General features: G+C 38.1%; 3 protein-coding genes across 22 annotated transcripts in view; 1 reads left to right on the top strand and 2 right to left on the bottom strand.

Moving 5' to 3' along the window:
- MED12L (mediator complex subunit 12L) overlaps positions 1-20,855 on the top strand; it is a 333,571-nt gene that overhangs the window by 226,671 nt on the left and 86,045 nt on the right. The window lies entirely within an intron of this gene.
- P2RY13 (purinergic receptor P2Y13) lies at positions 4,711-8,795 on the bottom strand. The gene is made up of 2 exons (XM_060638971.3): positions 8,661-8,795; positions 4,711-7,975 (listed from the first exon to the last, which is right to left on the bottom strand). Exons 1-2 carry the CDS (start codon positions 8,778-8,780, stop codon positions 6,959-6,961), a joined length of 1,137 nt encoding a protein of 378 aa, XP_060494954.1. The 5' UTR covers positions 8,781-8,795; the 3' UTR covers positions 4,711-6,958.
- P2RY12 (purinergic receptor P2Y12) overlaps positions 15,004-20,855 on the bottom strand; it is a 46,076-nt gene continuing 40,224 nt past the window's right edge. For 5 of the 6 annotated variants that reach the window (XM_060638980.3, XM_060638984.3, XM_060638986.3 and 2 more), the window contains 2 exons: positions 18,699-18,855; positions 15,004-17,130 (listed from right to left, as the gene is read on the bottom strand). In XM_060638980.3, the coding sequence (XP_060494963.3) occupies positions 16,088-17,107 (1,020 nt within the window). In that variant the 5' untranslated portion in view covers positions 17,108-17,130; positions 18,699-18,855 and the 3' untranslated portion in view covers positions 15,004-16,087. The remainder of the gene's footprint in view (positions 17,131-18,698; positions 18,856-20,855) is intronic. The other variant, XM_060638981.3, reaches the window with a different exon arrangement.

Raw genomic sequence — 20,855 nt, 5'->3', positions numbered from 1 at the left:
ATACCTTGGTTGGTATTAGTAAACAGTAGCTTCTTTTTTCCTGTCTTCGTCCTCTGTTTCTCCCTCCAGGAGGCCAAGTGAGTAAGTGAATGAATGGGAGTGTCTGAATGTAAATTTGGAATGATCAAAAATTGAAAACATTCCTCAACTAAGAAGTCAGAGTAGGTCCATAATGTTTTAGTTGCCCCTAGAAAGCTCCTGGTTTTCCTTTAATGATGAGCTGATCATTACTTGAAACACTCATTATATTCTTTCTTGACCGTTTTGTCTTCTGAAAAGGAGGAAATTAGAATAGCTTATGTAGCCTGACACTGTGGGAAAGTGTAAAAGCTGAGACCAGTATTTGTTGGAGGAGAAAAGAGCTGGTCTCAGGAGGCTTACCATGTTTGGGTTAATGCTTCATTTACTTGCAGTTTAGGCATTTTTGGTTGCAGGAAATTTTAGTTACAGAGTTAAGTCGAGTAAGAAGGATAAAAAGTGTTGAGTGTTATATGTCTATCTGATGTAAATTTTAATGCACAAAGCCAGTATTTTTAAAAAGCTGTAGAAATATTCAGATATGCATTAGCTAAAATTGTTCATGATGAATGCCACTAAGTATAATCAGATATAAGCATGTAGTGTTTACACTGACTTTTAAAATAAAGATACACATTTTAATTACTATACCCCAAGATGTTACATTTTTGAATTTGGGTTTTATTACAGAAGTGGCAAAAATTCACATTTTTGTCACAGGATTTTTTTTTTTTTTTTTAACTAGTTTACCTCCTTACTTTAAGTGTTAAATTCCGTTTCCTTTCTCTTCTCTATTCTTTTTTTCTCTTTTATAGCCGTTCCCTGCGTTCTCAACTCCCATTCCTATCACTTGGTGTCTCCTTCCCCCCCCCCCCCCCCCCCCATCTTCTGTGCTTTTCTCTACACATACTTTATACTAGAGTGGGTGGGGTTGCTAGGAATCAGAAACCCAGGTAATGTTAATGTCTGAAATAGCGTACCCATTTTCTGGCTGAAGCTGGATTCTCTTGGTTGCCTGGTTATACCCAGCATGTGTTTGGCCTTCTGCTATGTTTGCTGTTTCACATGGAACACAGTCAGTCTGCACTGCAGAGGAAGGGGCCACTCTACTGTTCTTATAAATCCTTGGAGAAAGCCGAACTAGAGTAACAGCTGTTGTTTTTTCCTCCTTGGAACTCTTGCAAACTGACTTGTCCTTTATGGCAAGATGAGTGTTGCTCCCTCACTGTCCATTACAAATTTGGCTCTACCCCACCTCCCTCTCAGTGTTAATCACTGACCTCATACATACAGATTCATCATGTTTGGTCTTTCCAGAGCGTTTGATGTTGTTGACTATTACTTCCTCCTTGAATCTCTCTTGTTCCTTGATTTCCAGTATACTGGATCCCTTGTTGCTCCTTTTAATTCACCCTCCACCTTACACCCTCTAAACTCCCCATTCTGGCATGTCTTCTGTCTGTTCTGTACATAACACTTGTGTAGCATGGCCCCCGGGGTGCTCAACTCATTCTTTCCATCACTGTCTCAAAAAGATATCCCCTGGCCTTCTAATCTAGCCATGTTTTCAGAGCTGTGGATCCATATCTTGCCCCCACTGGCTAAATTTATTGACCCTGATCTCTGACACGTTAAATTCATCATACCCAGAGTCTGCTTCTTGTATTTCCTTTAGAATCCAACACCTCACTCAACCTAACTATCTTCAGAGCAATGAATCTCAATTGGAAGGGGGTAGGGTGGGGATTATGGGTCCCATTGAAAATACATACTGCTATTAATGAGTACATTTTACATATAATCCCCCTACTCTCAGATGGTCTTGGACTCAAAACCTCTCTCTGAAAATGTCTCTAAGGTCCATGTCAGTTTTCCCCCCCTCGGTTCTTGCCTGCATAGATAGAAGACTTTTTTTAACTGATCTGTCCTCAATTAAAGGACAGATTGCTCTTCCTTCAATCTGTAATCATCCTACCAGTACTGGTAAATTGATTTTCCTAAAGCACCAGCAAAGAGCATGTAGTTCTTCTCTTCCGAAACCTTCTGTGTCTTGTAAAGAAGTCCACATAGTACAGCACGACACCAGAGCGCTCTTCTGTAGGATCCTGTGCTCCATCCCTAGGCTCATCTTCTACGTTCACCTGCTGCAGCCTCTGGCCCCCATGGCCCCTTGTGCTCCAACCATAGCACTGTCCCCACCCCTAGCTGAGCCTTCCTCCAAACTGCTTGGGGCGTAGAGATGTTCCTTTTTGAATGCTATTTTCTCCTTCAAGATCCTGGTCACGGTGTTATCTCATCCAAGCCCTTCCTCAGTTTCACCATTTGGAATTAGCTACCTTTTCCTCTCCATTTTTACGGTGAATTAATCATGTCTCTCATATGGCTTCCATATTCGGCTTCATTGTGGGTTGTGTGCCTGACTGTTGTGTGCTTCCAGAAAGGTAAAGGACCCTGCACTGAAGTATACAATGAAGGAATGACTGACCCAGTGAATCAGTGAACCTACTCTTTGGGATTTTACTTCTCTCAAAAATTCTCAAGTGCCACAGGTGCTAGTGGGACTGAACCACTCAAACCCCTAAAGTTGCGGAAGGATTTGTGTTGAGACCTCCCTCGTCCTCTTCAGGAGCCACCTCGTTACCATCCTCACCGCTAGGGTGTGATATTTAGCTTGTCCTGATGGTGTAGCAGAGCCATGGAGGCCTTGTGCCTGAGCCGCCTGCCTGGATCTTGGCCACAGTTCTGCCTCTGCTTGCTGGCAGGTCATGTGCACCATGGGCAAGGTGTCTTCTTGCTTTGTGTCTCAAATTTTTTTTTTTTATCTCATTCTCAACAGAAAACCCTATGGTATCTACCTCATAGGGTTGAAGTGGGAAAGTGATAATCCTTACAAAGCACATAGCATAGCACCTGGCACATAGCAAGCATTCAGTAATGACTGCAGACTGTCTGTGTAAGGTCCTGGGAAGTTCTTGATCACTTCTAGGTCAGGGCTAATTACCTGGCAGCATCTGGGCTAGTTATGGCCCACACATGAATGTATTGTTTTTGCAGGGTCAAGGAGTGTGGAGGTGGCTGCGGAAGTTTTGAAAAGAGCAGGAAATGTAGGAGACTGGGTTTATTATTTCTCTTGAGAACATTAGACTATCTGAGATGGTAAATATAGTGGGTAAGAATATAGGCTCAGAAGCAAGAGTGAATTACAGTCCTAGTCCTGTTCCGTATAAGCTGTGTGACCCCCATGCGAGTTGCTTAACTTCTCTGTTTCTCAACTTCTCTATTTTTAAAACGAAGATAACTATCGCACTTTATAGACTTGCTGGGATTATTAAATGGGACAGTCTAATGATAGCTCTTGATTCGTACATAATAAATAGTACTGTGTGCTGCTTTTGTTGCCACTGATGTCCATTCTTCTGCTCTTGCTACACTGGGCCGGCAACACGGGGCTTCCAGTCCCTCCTGTGACAACAGTTGCCACTGAGTAGTAGAGGCCCCCATAAGTTGGGCACGACTTTTCAGGTAGCCACATCCTCCCCCATTACCTGTAGCCTTATATCTGCTCTCTTAATGACAATTTTGTCGATGTCTTGTTGACAGATGCCACTCCTGTGCGTTCATGTCCAAGAGGGCTGTGCTGTGAATCAGTGTTTAAGGCAACATGAACCTCAAGGAACATTTAGCACAATAGTTATTAATGTGTGCTCCAGACCAATAGTATCAGTATCCACCGGAAACTTATTCTCAGGCCTCACCCCAGACCTACTGAATCAGAAACTCTGGGGGTGCGCCTAGCAATCTGTGTGTTAAGAATCCCTCTGGCTGGTTCTGATACCCGCTGCAGTTTAAGAACTACTGATGTAACACATGAGTCGTGTGTCCATATTACTGACATCCAGTAAAAGTAGTTACATTTAACTTTTTACAGAAGCCCTTGTTTGTGATGTGAGCTCACATATTATGTTAAAGCTAGCTACTTACTTTTTTTTCTTTTTGCTCTTTTTTCTGTCATTAATGGCTATGGTAGAGCATCTCATTCTGTAAGTATTCTAGAATTTCGAATTTGTGATTGCTAGTTTGGGAATTTCTTTTCAAATAGTTGCTTTGTATTTTGTGAGTATTTTTTTTTAATGTTTATTTATTTTTGAGAGAGAAAGAGAGAGAACAAGGCAGGGAGAGGCAGAGAGAGAGGAGACACAGAGTCCAAAGCAGGCTTCAGGCTACAACCTGTCAGCACAGAGCCTGACCTGGGGCTTGAACCCACAAATGGTGAGATCATGACCTGAGTTGAAGTTGGATGCTTAACCAACTGAGCCACCCAGGTGCCCCTGTGAGTGTGATTTAAAGGTGACTCTAATATGCCTGTCTTCCAAGTTCTTTGTAGATTATTTCATTCTGCGCATCAGGTACCCAGCTTTTGACTATAATGTTATTATAGTAGAATTAAATATTTGTATTTAGGGAAGCCATAATTTTGAAATTTTATCCTGAAAGATCTTTCTAAAAATTGTATGTAGTATCAAGATGCAGTTACTTATAATACATTATTAGATTCTACATGTGATCGTGTAATGTACTCAGTAAAGGTAATGTAGATTTGGTAACATCTGTAAGTTATTATGATTTAGTTATTTTATTTGAGAGAATGAAAATCAGACATTAAGAGTATTTTCTAAAGGAGTTTTGGAGATTGTAATATGCTACCGTTAAAAATTTTACTTAACCAAAGCCAACAGCCCATAGCTAAAGCATTTTGTCTGTAACTTTAAAACTGAAATGTTGATAGACATTAGCCCCAAAGCTATACACGTACTGTTTAGTAATCCTGCTTCCTTCATGTTCATTTACTAGTGAACCCCAAAACATCCCACTTCCTAGGCTCCTGTGTACATGCTATAGGAAGGCAACTAAGAAAAGCTTGAGTATTCAGTCAATTTATATCATATTTGGAACAATAAAAATACTGAGAAGTGTCTTCCTCTTTGCTTTTCGAGTATGTGAAAATAAAACCATTTTGGGTTATTTTATCAAATATTTATTGATGGCTCAATAAGACACAATCCCAGCTGTCAAATGTATACATAGTTTATCAAAAGAGTAGGTACATGTGTGGGCAAGTCATTACAAAGCAGTGTGGTAAGTACAGTAATTGAGGTGTGACAACATACGGATGAGGAGGTGATTGGGTTTGAGATGGTGGTGGGAGTTCGGCCAGATGAGATTGCATGGACCAACTGATGGCATCTTAGGTTTCAAGAACAGGTAAGAGTTTTCCTGGTGAATCAGAGGAAAATTTACGTGTGCTGTGGCACAGGGGCAAAATGGAGCAAGGTATGTTCTGAGAGTTACAAATGTATATAAGAGTGTAAGGTTTCAGGAATCAATAAGGCCAGAAAGGTGGATAAGTTCCAGGGCCTTGAGGGCTTTTTGGAGCATGAGAAGAGGTCTGGGTTTAACCCTAGAGTGATCCTGTTGGAGCCAAGGATGCATTTACAGAGCATGACTACCCCTTTGTGAATTTTCTCTAGAAGATACAAATCCGCATCCGTAATTCTAGATAACCACATTTTATTTTTTTCAACCACAAAAGATTTCAGGAGGAAATGTGGGGGGTGAATAGTTACTAATATGTTATCGTCCTTTGAAAAACTTCCCAATATGGATGCTTTTCAGTGTGTGTCAGCATTTCTATCTATAAATGTACAAAGAATGGCACAATGATGACATATTCTATTTAAAACATTTGTTTTTTCAAAATTTTAAAAAATGTTTATTTTTGAGAGCAAGACCACGAACGAGGTAGGAGCAGAAAGAGAGACACAATCTGAAGCAGGCTCCAGGCTCTGCACTGTCAGCACAGAGCCCAGTGTGGGGCTCGAACCCATGAACCATGAGATCATGACTTGAGCCAAAGCTGGACTCTTAACCACCTGAGCCGCCCAGGCGCCCCTCTATTGAAAACATTTGTAATTCACAGTCTGCAGGGAGTAATTTGGGAGATACCAAGAAAACCTGACATGTTTTCTGTCTTCAAAACACGTCTTTCTTAAAGAATCCTGACCCTCTTTGGGGGATTCAGTCATGAATATAGGTAACTAGCAAAGGGAAATCTGCAATGAAAGCCCTAATGCATAACCAAACAGTGGGGGAAGTAGTTGCTTTGAACCAGAGGCGTGAAGCAGGAGAATAGAGGTTGTGGCCCAGAAAGGTTTTGCTGTGTTGGTGGCATATTCAGCCACCATTAGAGTGTTGGCTGGGCGGAGGGAGAATTCCAAAGAATATCAATCAGTACGGTATTCTTGCCCTTAAATTATACACACGTAAGATGAATGCATAGTACAATAGTACAATATTTTATGTGGCTTAATGGTCTAATGATACATATGGAATACTGAAACAATGTCAGTACTCTTAATACTGGAAGAGGCTCTTGACAATTAATAAGGAGGAACTCCTTCATCCAGGCTTTCTCAGGGTTTCTGACCTACTTCAATTCCCCTGATGTTTCGTACCCAATGGCTTCAGCTTTCATCAAAGGACTCTCAAGTTTTTTGCTTTGATTTTAAACCAGGAAGTATCAATACTTGTGGGATACAGAAGCAGTAGTGTTGTTTGAATTATGTGTGTCAGAGAATGTGAGAAGGTGTTCTGGAAGGAGGTGTTTAGTAATACAAGTTTATCCATATCTTCTCCAAAATCTCAGTGAGTGTTTGCAAAAAGGTGACCTCTAGTGGCCACTTGCTTTCTGTTGCATTTCTCTCACTGATACTTCACTCTGCTTATGAATTGATCTATGTGCAATTAAAATTTATAGAATCCTTTCTGTACACCACGATAATAAAAAGCATTTGCTCCATCCTTTTTTCCTTGCTTAAACTTTATTTCCAAATTGACTTTTGAAATTTTACCTATTAAATATTAGGTAACCAGAATAAAGTTATCAGCCTAGGGTTATATTGTCTGTCTGGATAGTACGATTTTCTTGGGTTGATGACATGATCTTCCTCCCTCTCATACATGGTAGCCTTTCTGTGAATTTTTTACATAAGAATATGTATATTATGGGATCCATGCAAATGTTAGTTGCTGCCAAAAAGAGGGTTGTTTCTTTAGCTATAAACAATTGATTTTGCAGCCTGCAGTCAGTCTTATTGTTAGTTTGACTGTGAGTGTAGGGAACTCTGGCAAAATGAAATGGAGCGAAACACACAAAGAATACAGCCACAACGACAAACACTTTACCTTCCAGCTTTGTGTTGTGTTTGCTGTCCTTACTTCTGGCTTTTCTGTAAGAGTTGTATACTTTTTTTGCAATCACCACATAAAACAGAAGCATTAGGACAAAAACAGTCCAGAAAATGAACTGGGATATGTAGTTCACCACTTGATGCCATTTCAACCCCAGTGGATCCTTTAAGGAGGCACACTTTTTCACAGATGATGGTGTTGCTTCCTTATTGCTCAAGATTATATTCGGCAGAGAGATGAGGAACAAAAAGAGCCAGACGAAGGTCGAGATCATTTTCGCAAAAGCAGGTTTTTGTACAAAATATTTTCCAAAGGGTCTGATGATCTTCAGGAATCTATCAAAGGCTATGAAGCCTAGCAGTGTGATACCCACATACATGGCCTCGTAAAAGATGACCGCAGAGAAACGACACACAAAGGCCCTGAGTTGCCAGGGTCCGAGGTGTGAGTCAGAGAGGATTTTAAATGGAAGCATGAAGGTCATTATCAAGTCGGCCACCAAAGTATTTTTGAGGTAGACAATGAAGGTGGAGGAGCTGGGGATGTGAATGAACACCCACAGGGCCAAGGTGTTCAGCAGGATGCCTGTGAAGAAAACGATGGTGTAGATGACTGGGAACACCAGCTGTGTTATCCGTGTGTCCCTGGGGCACCGCTCAGACCCATTGAAGCCCTTTATCACTGTGGTGTTCATGGTTTCCAGGGTCAGCTGTTATAAAGAAACACACACACAAAATCAAATAAGAAGTCATGATTTCCAAGTGCTACTTTTAAAAACAGGCTTTAGGGGGGTGCCTGGGTGGCTTGGTCGGTTAAGTGGCCGACTTTGGCTCAGGTCACAATCTCGTGGTCCGTGAGTTCGAGCCCCGCATCGGGCTCTGTGCTGACAGCTCAGAGCCTGGAGCCTGCTTCCGATTCTGTGTCTCCCTCTCTCTCTGCTCCTCCCCTGTTCATGCTCAGTCTCTCTCTGTCTCAAAAATAAATAAACGTTAAAAAATAAAATAAAATAAAAACAGGCTTTAGGTATATAGCCTATTAACACCTTATATTTATTCAGCCCATTCAGTAGATGAGTTGAAAAGGCACATGTTTCTGGCTACAAATTTTTTCAAACGTGTACTACATTTTTGGTACTTGTCACAGTACCATTACTTCTACACCCTTTTGAAATCCAAATAACAGTTTCTACCTCCTTCACAAGTGCTGCTTTGAACATGGCAATGAAGCAAGACCCATTTAAGAAGTAAAAATTCATGTCAGCGTGCTGTACATTATATCATTCCTTATGCTCTTAATCTATGGTTTCTAGAATGTTTACCATAAAGTGTTTTTTCCCCTTGAATATATTCTGTCTTTCATAAGCAAGCCCGCCCATAAGAAAAGTTGAAATTCACCTGTGTTTGGAAGGACACTGCGCTCAGTGTCTTCTGATTGAGGCAGCCATCAGTACAGTCCATGAAGAGCATGTGAAGCAAGTGTTGTTCTGCTTTCTTATGCTGGGTTTCCTTCCTCATTTTCACGTGTGTAATGTAATCAATTAGAACCTCTTCATATTCAAACCTTTGCAAATTATCTAATAGGAAAGCTCGTTTATTTCAAACTTAGGTGATGTTAACCTACTGTGACTTAAATGAATTAGTTTAGAGGCCGTTCTCTTTATATTCTCTCATCTAATAACGTTCTGGCAGTTTATCTTTGCCGTCTACATGGTCAGTGAAATTTTTGAGTACCTCTTGTATTTTATAGTAGGTGGCAGAACAATAAATTAGCCCCAGGTTACAACCACACAGAAGAGCAAGAGTTGACTTTAAAATTAGAATCATCATCTGCTCACTTACAGACTGCTTTTCCCAGAAATTTGTGTACAGTTGGCCGGCCTGTTTAATTTTACATGTACCTTAGTTTTTTGGTCTTTCTATCTCAGAGAGACAGAGTGATATATTTTCTAACAGTTCAGGGCTATTAGACCCAGATTTTTTTTTTTTTTTTTTTTTTTTTTTGGAGGGGGTGGTTAGAATCACAGATCCAGCAAATACTGACTACTAGGTAATAGACAAATGATTTCATAGCTCTCTCAGTTTCCTCATCTGTGTAATGGGTTTAATGATAGTATATTACCTCATATGTTATTGAGAAGACAAAACGAATATATAGAATTATGCTGGGTATATAGGAAGCACTAAAAAATGTTCACCCCATACTGCATTGGTGAGTGAAGTGCAGATTTAAATGGAGGTATACTATTTCGCTCATTGGAAATCATCTTTCGAAATCTCTCTGTTTAACGTATGTGGAGTGTGGAAGACTCAGGAATTTTATCAACCTTGGGCAAGGTCTACACAATTTATCCTTTAAATGGCTTCAAGTTCGAAAGGGTGTAATTGCCGCTTTGTTCAGAGACCGTTGTTGTCCATGAACAGAAGTGTGTCCCTGCCAGATAGGTAAAGGGAAAGAGGAAATTAGTGGACCTTATGAGGGGAATGTTGAGTTCTCCATGGTGAGTTTCACTTCATAGTTTCTCCTGCACATTTCACCACAGAGTTGGACCAGACTGTGGGGTTAGATTGAATAACAATTTGGGGATGACTTGGTTTGGGATTCTAATAATAAAAAATTTCATGTCCCACTGGACATTTGAAAATATGAGGCAGTAGGATGCTGGATAATTTTGTTGGAACTGCCCAATCATGGCACAATTTACAACATGTAGGTTTGACTCAAATAAATTGTTTCTTGAGATACAGATTCTGGATTTCATTTATGTGATAGAACATAATTTAAATATACACCTTTATGCTTTTTACTTCAGTAGAGGAAAAATGACCAACTGGTTTTACTTTTTATGTAGACAGATATGACCTACATAATGAAGTATACATTTCCTGAAATATCCAAAATCATTATCTAGATGGAGGTTTGGAATAGTTTCAGTTTAAACAGGGAAATGCTGTACAAAATAATTGCATAATTAGAAAACTGGAAATCACACTTTGGTCAACTTTCAAAATGTCGAAGTGTGGGAAACTCTGAAAAGGGGAACTGACTTAACGCTGCCCATTTCTAGAGTTCTGGAAGTGTATTCTTTTAAATGTGGCAAGTTTCAAAATGTTTGACCATACTAAATATTCCAACAGATCACACATTCCTATATGCCCATGTGTTTAGTATGAAGTCATTGACTTTTCTTTGATTTACCCTAGTGCTGGTGCCCAGGGGGCAGGGGTGTGTGTCTTTGGTCCTTGATGGCCTGAGAGGAGCACTCTCTCAGGAACCAGAGTGCCTGGTTTCAATTTCTTATAGCTCTACTTTTCTTGTGACTTTGGGCATGATATTTTATGTTCTCTATGAAACCGTTGTCTCCTCTTTACAATGAAAATAAATAATAGTATTTGCTTTGTTGGAATGTTAAGGAAATGAAATGAGTGAAGTTCCACCAAGTGTATAGAATAATGTATGTTAGGTTGTAGGTGTTCATGTGTTTCTTATTAAATGAAGCTAAAAGTAGAATACCTTTGGTGATAGATCAGAAAAGACAGGCGGGAAGAATCGAAGATGAAATGAAAGGTTCCATAAATCAGAAGCTTGCCAAAATGGGAATAAATTGAATTTAAAATCTTATCAGACTTGCTGAGGACATAGTCAAAACCAATAAAATAAGTATAGCTAGTGATTATACTGCTCAAAGTGATAATGTGATCTTATTTAATTCTTAGAAAAATCCTCAGAGATTGATCCCATTTTACAGATAAGAACATTGAGGCACAGCAGTTAAGCAGTTTGGTGAAAATCATACAGCCCAAGCCCACTTCAAACCCACATAGTCTGGTTCAGAGGCCATACTCAGAACCTGCCTCATGCTCCCAACTGTCAGCAATCATGGATAGGGTGAACTAGAATTGTTTACTAGATTGTAGTTTTTCAGTTGGGTATTACTGATTGATGAGTGAGGAATAACAATCAACTTTAAAGTTTAATGGATTTGTGAAACTTTTTTCCTTACTGTGAGGTATCTGGCTGAAAACATAAATTGGTTCCAAGTAGTATGATCAGCAAAAGAATTAAAGAAGATATAATTAGAAGCCTGCCAAATGGCACTAAACTATTTTTTCCATCTGTAGTCTCTTTTGGGATTCTCTTTTGGATCAGAATTAATAGTCTAAAGGTTTCTGTTGATGTGGCTAAGCAGTACCATATAAAATCTGAAAAGATGAGGAAGCATTTATTTTCATTTGGAATGAAAGTCAAAGTGGGAACTCTTACAAGAGCCTGTACTTTCCATCAGACATAGCATGGTACGTTCTCAGATGATAGAAAATTGTTTAAAAAATTCCCCACTGGATGAACTGAAAGCGGAAATAATAAGTTAAAATAAGTTGTGCAGTTTAACATTAAATGTAAAAGTGTCTATAAATAGAGCCAGTATAGAAAACCTCTACAGATAACTGGAAACAGGCGATAAGTTCATAGTAGTACCTGAAACATGTTCATATCAGTTTCATATTTTTATTATAATATGAAACAATACAAGTTTGAGGAGTTCAAATATAGTCATGTGCATAGTCGAAAGTGAGAATTACCCCCTTGCATGAACATACCATCGTGTGTGGAAGCATATATTTATATTTATTGATATATCAGATCTTTGTTTCCTTTCATGATAGTACATGAAGATTTGCCTATTTTTTTTTTTTTTTATGTTTATTTTGAGAGAGAGCGTGTGCCTCTGCTTGCATGAGCTGGGGAGGGGCAGAGAGAGAAAGAGAGAGAAAAGGACAGATAAAATCTCAAGCAGGCTCCGTGCTGTCAGCAGGGAGCCTGAAGGTGGGGCTAGATCCTAAGACCCTGGGATCATGAACTGAGCTGAAATCAAGAGTGAGATGCTTAACTGACTGAGCCACTCAGGTGCCCCAATTTACCTATTTTTTTTTTTAAAGTTTATTTATTTTGGGAGAGAAGGAGAGAGGCAGAGAGAGGGAGTCCCAAGCAAACTCCTTGTTGTCTGTGGGAGCCTGAAGCGGGGCACGAACTCATGAACCATGAGATGACGACCTGAGCAGAAATCAAGAGTTGGATGCTTAACCAGCTAAGCTACCCAGGCACCCCTAACTAATAAAAAATAAATAAAAAATTATACTATGTAAAGTTACCATAGTTTAGTTAAGGAATTTACTGATTGGCTTTTTTTTTTTTTTTTTTTTTCTCAAAAAGTGTCTCTATTAGGCACAGTACTGTAGGACACACATATGTCTGTATATTTTCGTTCAATTCCAACATATTAGTAGTAAGTTTCCTAGAGGTGGGATTGCTGGACCAAAGCTCTGCATCAAAATGTTGAATGATATTTTCAAATAGCTTTCCAGGAAGATTATACCAATTTACAGTCTCCTTGAGTGGGATTCTTCCAATACTGTTATAAAAATCTTTTAAATCAAATCTAAACTTAAAGATGAAAAAAATCCATGTAATTTTAATGTAAATTTATTTGCTTATTAGTGAGGGTACAGATTTTTTCATATTTTTAGTGTCTATTTGTATCTCTCCTGGAAATTAATTTTTTATATTCTTTTCCCGTTTAAAAAGTCAGGCTGTTTCTATTTATTGACTCGTAAGTGTATTTCTACATATTTAATTCCAACTGGCATCAGTGTATTCTCATTTTGGGCATTACCAATCAATAGTGATCACATAGATCAGGCACTGGAATCTGTAGTTGTTTTCTGAAATAACTAGATGCATGGATAGAGGGTTCTTTTTCTGTGTATTTTCTCCCTGTTTTCAGAGTTCTAGTCCAGGGATTGTCAATTTTCATTTCTCCCTTTCTTATAGAATTTTTTTTTCAATGTTCACCTGTGAGAAAGAGTGTACGAGTGTCCTTGTAAATGGGGGAGGAATAGAGAGGAGGACAAAGGAACCGTTCCAAGGGGGCTCTGGGCTCGTAGTAAATATTTAGGTTTTACAGCCATGCAGTCTTCATCACAATTATTCAACCCTGTCGTTGCAGCAGGAAAGCAACCTTGGATAAAACGTGAGGGGGTTTGACTGTGTTCTAATAAACCTTACTAGGGACACTGAAACTTGAATTTCATAGAACTTTAATACAATATGAAATTTTATTCTTCTTATTTTCTTCCTGTTATTTGAAAATGTGAAAACCGTTCTTAGGTCTCAGGTGGTGGATTCGGTTTAGACTAAAGTTTGCCACACCTGCTTTAGACTGTTTCTGTAAAACCCACTGCCAGAAACTGCCACTAACCGGCAGCCTTAGGACTTGTTAGCTACTAAGGCTTTGGGCAAGACTACATTTTGTTGGTCTCATCTTCTGAACTTTACAACTTCTGGACCCGAGAGTACAAAACTTGGCTTTCCTTTTTTTTTTTTTTTTTTTATTATAAAATCTGGGATTTATTATGTATATTAAAATTCCTAGTGACATGTAAAAATAGTGACATGTCCTGTGTATCATGAGTGTTCTATAAACACATATCTCTCAGTCTGTCTTGAATGGATTCATTTTGATGTCCAGTGCAGGAGTGTATGCTAAGGTTTTTGAATAAGGAATTCCCAACAAAATGTGACTTAAGATTTTAATGTAAATTTTTCATATTATATATAAAAACATAAATGATTCCAAACACTTGACAGTTCTTTTATAAAAATTCTATAATACTATTTGTGTTCCTGCTTTCTTTCTCTTGTCAAAAATGTCATTTCAGTAAATTAAATTAATCCAAAGGGAAAGTTTATTTGGGAAAGTCTTTGTCCACTCTGCCTTCTCCCAGCAGCTCATGGGGTCGTGGTACCTCGGTGTCAGTTTTAACCCGCCCTCTACCCCCTGACTTGGACGGTGGGTCTGCCTTCCATTTTTCCCAAATACAAAATGAGAAGATCAGATTAACTGATCTCCAGGTTCTTTCCAGCTCAGCTCTCGGGCTGTTCTTACAGAACGTGCACCCTTATGCATGTGATATTAGGGTGAATTGCGTTAGCCTGTGTGGCGGGAATGTGGACTAGTAGTATGTGGAATAGGCATCTTCTCTTGGTGCATCTCCAGTGTCATCCAGTGCTTGTGGACATCAGTGCCATGCAAGTAAAAGCGGCCACTTGAGAGTAGATAGCATTTAGGAAGTTAAGTGACTTCGATACTGGAATGTAGCTCAGCAGAACTTGGAGGATGTAGATAAAATTGATGAATACTGAAGTTCAGTGACCTTCCTTACACTGAACTTCACTTTTATTTCCTCTCCCATCAATTTTGATATTGCCTTATGTTTGAGAATCATCCCTGAGGGTCATAAACAATTGACATAAATGATATCAGCTTCCAAGTGTGTTATATATTTTGTTTACGTTAAAAATAACGACTGTGAAGGGGTGCCTGGCTGGGTCAGTTGGTTGAGTGTCCGTCTTCAGCTCAGGTCTTGATCTCACACGGTTCATGTGTTCGAGCCCCACGTCTGGCTGTATGCTGACAGCTCAGAACCTGGAGCCTGCTTCGGATTATATGTCTTCCTCTCTTTCTGCCCTTCCCCCGCTTGCATTGTGTGTGTGTGTGTGTGTGTGTGTGTGTGTGTGTGTGTGTGTGTCTGTCTGTCTCAAAAATAAGTAAACATTTAAAAAATTAAAAAAAAAGGACTGTGGCTTATGTACAATCAGTACGTTATCAATCTGATCTATTATTTCATTTACTTATGGACTAATTCATGTGATAGGTTACCTTCAGAAGAGACTGCCCAATAACATCTCATAAAATAGTGTTGTCAGTTACCCTTTATTAAGTGGGTTTGCTGTTTGATGTAGTAGTATGTAAGAGGTGAGGCATGGTATCTAATGTCTTTGAACAAAGAAATTCCAACAAAGTGTGATTTAGAGTTTAATATACATTTTTTTTACACACAAATGGCAAACCAGTAATTACAAACATTTTAACTACTTTTCTGTTACTAGTTATGATTTGCAACCACATAATCACATTTGTTTTTCTCATTAAAGGAAGTATTCATTAACCCAAGTAGCACTTAATTTCTAGAAGCTTGTTAATAAAGGTAAGTGGCAATGATGGTACTGTACTGAGTAAAGTTGTCAAAATATTAATAAAACTGGTTTCTCTAGTATTAAGGAAATACTCAGAATTTTTTGGTTTTAGAATGTCATAAAAGTAACCATTTTAATAACTTTGCTATTTCTGCTCCTTTATTGGAAAGGTATTTTTAAACCTCTATCTTCTTAATGAAAATTGAAAAAAATCAGTCCAATTACCATTTCAATCAGTTTAACTTTCCTAAGATTTTTGCTAATAATTAGAAGTTAGTAGTAACTATTCTTTGTGTGTCCCACTTAAATCTTTATAATGAGTATCACAGTAGATGAGCATTTGGTTACGGTCTCGGATGTATATACATCTTAGTATAATTTTTCGTCAGAAGATTTTTTTATCAGATTTATCATTCTTCCTTAGTTGACTATAACTTGATAATAACATTGTGCTCAGTAACATATTTAAAGGATTACAGTAGATATTATATGGTTACCCATTTTGCCAAAACTCTACAAATCATGAGTTCTCTGTAGTTTGGCTTGTAACCGTGGTGATTCGATACAGTTTGTTTTGCTACCCATATCTATATGTTAGGTTTCTTTTCTGTATTTTAAGGTAGCTTTTTCATGCTGGAAAAGTAAATGAAAATTACTTCTGTAGTTTTCTACTACTTGTTTAAAGAGTCATTGTTATGGACTCAGCTTACTGTTTAGTCAGTATTTTTACACAGTGTTTTCCTTTTGTGTATTCCAACCACTTACAGATTGAAATATTACCTCATTTGGTTTACATTGGAGTCTCTTCACTTGGGTCACCACCATCCTGTTCTTTTTTCCTGTTTTCTTGAGATAGAGATGTTGCAGAATTGGGGCACTTCAGCATACTCATTAAGGAGTTTTTGAAGGACTTGCAAAGGAAAAAGTAGATGAATGGATCCAGGCATGCATTTAAGGAAGTTAACCAAAGTGTGCTCTCTTTAACATAGAACAGAGTATTTTCAGCAGAGCAGTCAAAGACATCCCGGGTCTGGCTCAGGGTATAGGGAATGCGGGCAAAATGGAAAGGAACAAAACAAATAAAAAAGACAGCAATGATAATGAAAACTTTGATGTTTACCTTCTTCTTAGGGACTTTGCCTACACCCCTTGTTCTGACATATGACCTGTACAGTTCTTTTGTAATAAGTGTGTAACATACAATGACAATTAAAAAATTAATCCAGAAAATGACTTGACAGATGTAATTGACTATTTCATGCCAGACCAGACCAAACTCCGATTTGAGGAACGAGCATTTCTTCACATTCTTTTCTCTTGGCCTCCTGTTGGTCAGAATCATGTTGGGCAAAGAGATCAAGAACATGAATGCCCAGATTACAACAGAGAGAATCTTAGCCCCCAAGAGATTGTTGGGATTGGATGTCTTAAATGGCCTGGTGGTTTTCTGGTAACGATCAATAGTTATCAGTCCCAGGAATGAAATACTAATGTACATTGTAAAATAAAATATGACAGAGGTCACTTGGCATACAAAGGTTCTCAGTGGTCCTGTTCCCAGCTTGGTATCACTGAGGATTTTGAATGGAAAAGTCAGAATCATGAGAAGATCAGAAATGACTGTGTTCTTAAGAAAAATAATAAAGTTGGATTTACTGCGGATTTGAAAGAAAATCCTCATTGCCAGGCTGTTTATGATGAGTCCAACAAAAAAGAGGATGGTATAGAGGAGCGGGAAGAGGACCTGGGTGATTTTGTAATCTCTGGTGCACAGGCTGCCATTCCCAGCCACAGAGGTGAGGTTGTCCATGGCTTGTGTTTCTTCTTTGCTACCTAGGGGAGGAGGGAAGGGATGATTATTTTCAGTCCCAGACCATTGATTTTGTCTTATCCCTGTAACATTTTTGGACAGCCTTCTCTAAAAATTGGGGTTTCCTATCCTCGTTACAGAAAATTGAACCTTAGAATACTTAATCATGGCAAATCCTCTATCTCCAACAAATAAAATAGTCTGACATGTATTATGTGAAGGTATAGATGCTTTGTATTTCTCATTTGCTAAATGTTTGTCTCTTAAAGGACATTTTGATCGTACACAAGTGTGCAGATATTTTAACCCATATATATGTCATTTCGGACTTTGCACAGTGTATTAGAAGTTTTTACATACATTTTCTTGAATACTATTCGATACAAAAATAGTAAAAAAAAAAAAAAAAAAAAAAAAGTGGTCATCAGATGATGTTCTTCAAAAATAGCCAGGGCATACTTTCTTAGGTATCTAGAGTATATAACTGTAGCTAAAATAAAATATTGGAGCCATGTCCTTGCCTGGTTCTATAGATAATTATACCACAATAGGCGGCTATAAAAGAAAACTAACACTTGACTTGAATACATTATCTGGTATCTGAGTTTTGAAAAAAATTTTTTTTAGTTTTTACTTTAGAGAGCACACAAGCAGGGAAGAAAGGGGATTGAGAGAGAGAGAGAGAGAGAGCGAGAGCGAGCGAGCAGACTCTCAAAATCTCAAGCAGACTCCAAACTCCAGCCTGGAGCCTGATGGGGGGCTACATTCCAGAACCCTGAGCTGAAATCAAGAGTTGGAAAACTGAGCCACCCAGGCACCCTTAAGTTTTAACATTTGAAATGAAATTTGTAATTTTTTTAAATCACAGACAAATGCAATTGATTTTCTATGAATATTATTCCTAAATATAAGACATGGTGATGTTAAAAGCACACATATCCAAATAAAAGGTTCCATTTGAAATACTTAAATTGTGACAAGTAGAGATAACATTAAATTCTCACAAATTTAATTTTTCATTGTCTAATTATTGAAAGTAAAAGTTTCATATTGTGACAATTATGGCTTCAATTTTCAACATCCCCTCGCCTGTTTAAAAAAACAAAACAAAAACTAAACAAAACCCAGTATTAAATTGATATAGGATCATAGATTTTAATCTTCTTTGCTACTGCTATGTACTCTTATTTGTGCATTCACTGATACTTTTTTTTTTGGAAATTATGCATTGGGAATGCTAATGTGACATAGACTATATCTTATTTAATGAGTATTCTTGATATTAAGATTATTATTTCCATCTTTCTATATTTAAATCTCATTTTACACTCTAGGTAAAATAAATAAGACCATTTGTATTTTATTTCTGTGCTGCGTGTGTGTGTGTGTGTATGCGTATGTGTGTTTAATGAAGAAGTTAATGGTTTTCCTGACACCATTAGTACAGCTTGTATTTTAATTTTTATTCCAAATAAGTTCATGCATTGACATTATTAAAGGTTTCCAATTTTAAGAAAACTTGACAAACATGTACACATTCATCATCATGTAAACACCTGTATTTGTCAAATACTTTTAGATATAAAATTACCTGGTTGTTGTGTTGATTCAGGAGGATTTAAATGTATCCATTAATTGGCAGTTAAGGCAACCTGCGGAGTAGCGTCTGGTATTTTCCTTTTAATGTCTTAGTTTAGTTGTTATAACTCTTTATCTTCTGAGTGTTCATCAGTAAAGTCTTGAGTGTTCTAGAGAAAAAGAGAGAGGAAGAGAGGACTTCACAATCAGAAATTACCTTCCAGTGCCCTGGACTCAAAGCTGTGCAGACACTCTATTTCCGTCTGGCTGTTTTTAGGACTTCTGCTTTTATTTCCCTGAGAAATGTGGGGCAGGATGGGCAAGAATTCATCTTTTAAAATGCAGTTTAAAATCTTGCTTCTGTTTGGTGAGACCTGCCCATAGAGTTTGATACTTTATGAGTTCTTTTGGCTGTTTCTCATGTACACAGTAAATCCATGTTGAGGTCAAGCTTTTCAAAGTGCTTCCTGGAGAAGATTGTGAGCTTGCTTTCTCGGATGATTATTTACCTGAAAACATACTGTGCTCAAGCTGGGTGATATATTGCCTTTTAACAAGTAATTACATTAACTCAAAATGTGTGCTTGTTACGGATGTTAAGTCTCTTGCCCCTTGTTTTTTTTCCCTGGCTAATAATGTCATTATTTTAAATCTGTGTTTGATCAAGTCTTCGTACGTGAAACAGTTTCCTCTCATTATAAATTTGAAGATTCCAAAATTACATTAAAAAAGAAAAACAGTTGTATCCACTGCCAGGCTTATTATATAAAGTGTCTTTCAGGCTTTTCTTAAATAGAATTTGAATATAAACAATTATTTTGTAATCTAGCTTTTGGTTGGGCAGAGAATATATTATTAAATTAAGGGATCTCTGTTTCTCTGTTACCTTTACATAAATGTTTTTGATGCTCTCTCACACACACATACAAGATTTGAACTGTAATGTCCCTTTATTTCCAGTAGATCCACTTGGCTTGGTGCCTTTGCTGTGAACGTATGTTTTGATTACTTCTTTCTTTTGAATTTTGAGTGGGTCTATCTCTGCGTATGTTAAATAATCTTTAACATCAATTTTCAAAGCGCAGAACAGCGGCCCAGCATCGCCTAGGAAGTTGTGACAAATGCACATTCTTGGACTTAGCCAACCTAGCACCATTGAATCAGAAACTCTGGTTGCACCCCTTAGCTATACTTTAAAGAACCTTCCAAGTGAGGGTTATGAACAGTAAACTTTGAAGATCACTGGTTTAAACCAACCTGAGAATTTTGTTGGCATTAGGAGTTTGGGATTAAGCTATAATTTGAGTAATTTCAGGGCACCTGAGTGGCTCAGTTGGTTAACCAAGTCTGACTTTTGGTTTCAGCTCAAGTCATGATCTCATGATTGTGGGATCTGGCCCCTCGTGGTGCTCTGTACTGAGTGTGGAGTCTACTTGGAATTGTCTCTCTTCCTCTCTCTCTGCCCCTCCCCTGCTTTTGCTTGTGTGTGCTCACTCTCTATCAATCAATAAACTTTAAAATATATTTGAGTAATTTCAGTCAGAAATTTGAGTCATGTAATGATCCCAATCTGTTAGTCATCTAAAGGTGTGATAGTGGAGTCCTATAAAAGTGGGAATTCTTACGTTATTTCTATTTTGAAATGTATTGCATTAAACAAATTTTAATACTTGGTTTTTGGTTTGGAGACACAATAGTATACTTGTGGAAAACACTTTTATGCCTATGTACACTTCAGAATAATAAGAGCCAACATTTGACTTCTTATATTGTCGTGAATTAACTTGTTGAATGATCTCTGTTATTCTCTGAAGTAGATAGTCATCTTGTTTCTGTTCTCTGTATGATGGAAATTGAGGAGCAGAGTGAAGTAGGGACCCCATTCTAACTGATCTCAGAGCCTGTACCTGTAACCACTGTGCACCTAGAAATCCTCCCCGTCTCAGTGTCTGCTCGACCTAACCCCCCACCCCCATGTCCACTTTGTTGAGGCCCTGGAGCAAGAGGTAAATACCATGAATGGAATGGTTGTACTGTTTTCAAGAAAATAGAAGTCATATTTGCCTATACACCCAATTGCAAAGTTTAGTGTAAAGGATGTTTATGAAGTGTTTTTAAGGTACTCAGATGAAACAAGGCTTGTGGAAAAAAAAAAAGAGCATTACTGATT

Source organism: Panthera onca, chromosome C2 (genome assembly GCF_046562875.1).
Source record: "Panthera onca isolate mPanOnc1 chromosome C2, mPanOnc1 haplotype 2, whole genome shotgun sequence".
NCBI lineage: Eukaryota > Metazoa > Chordata > Mammalia > Carnivora > Felidae > Panthera > Panthera onca.
Note: the sequence above shows the minus strand (reverse complement) of the source record. Positions and strands in the feature narration are given on the sequence as shown.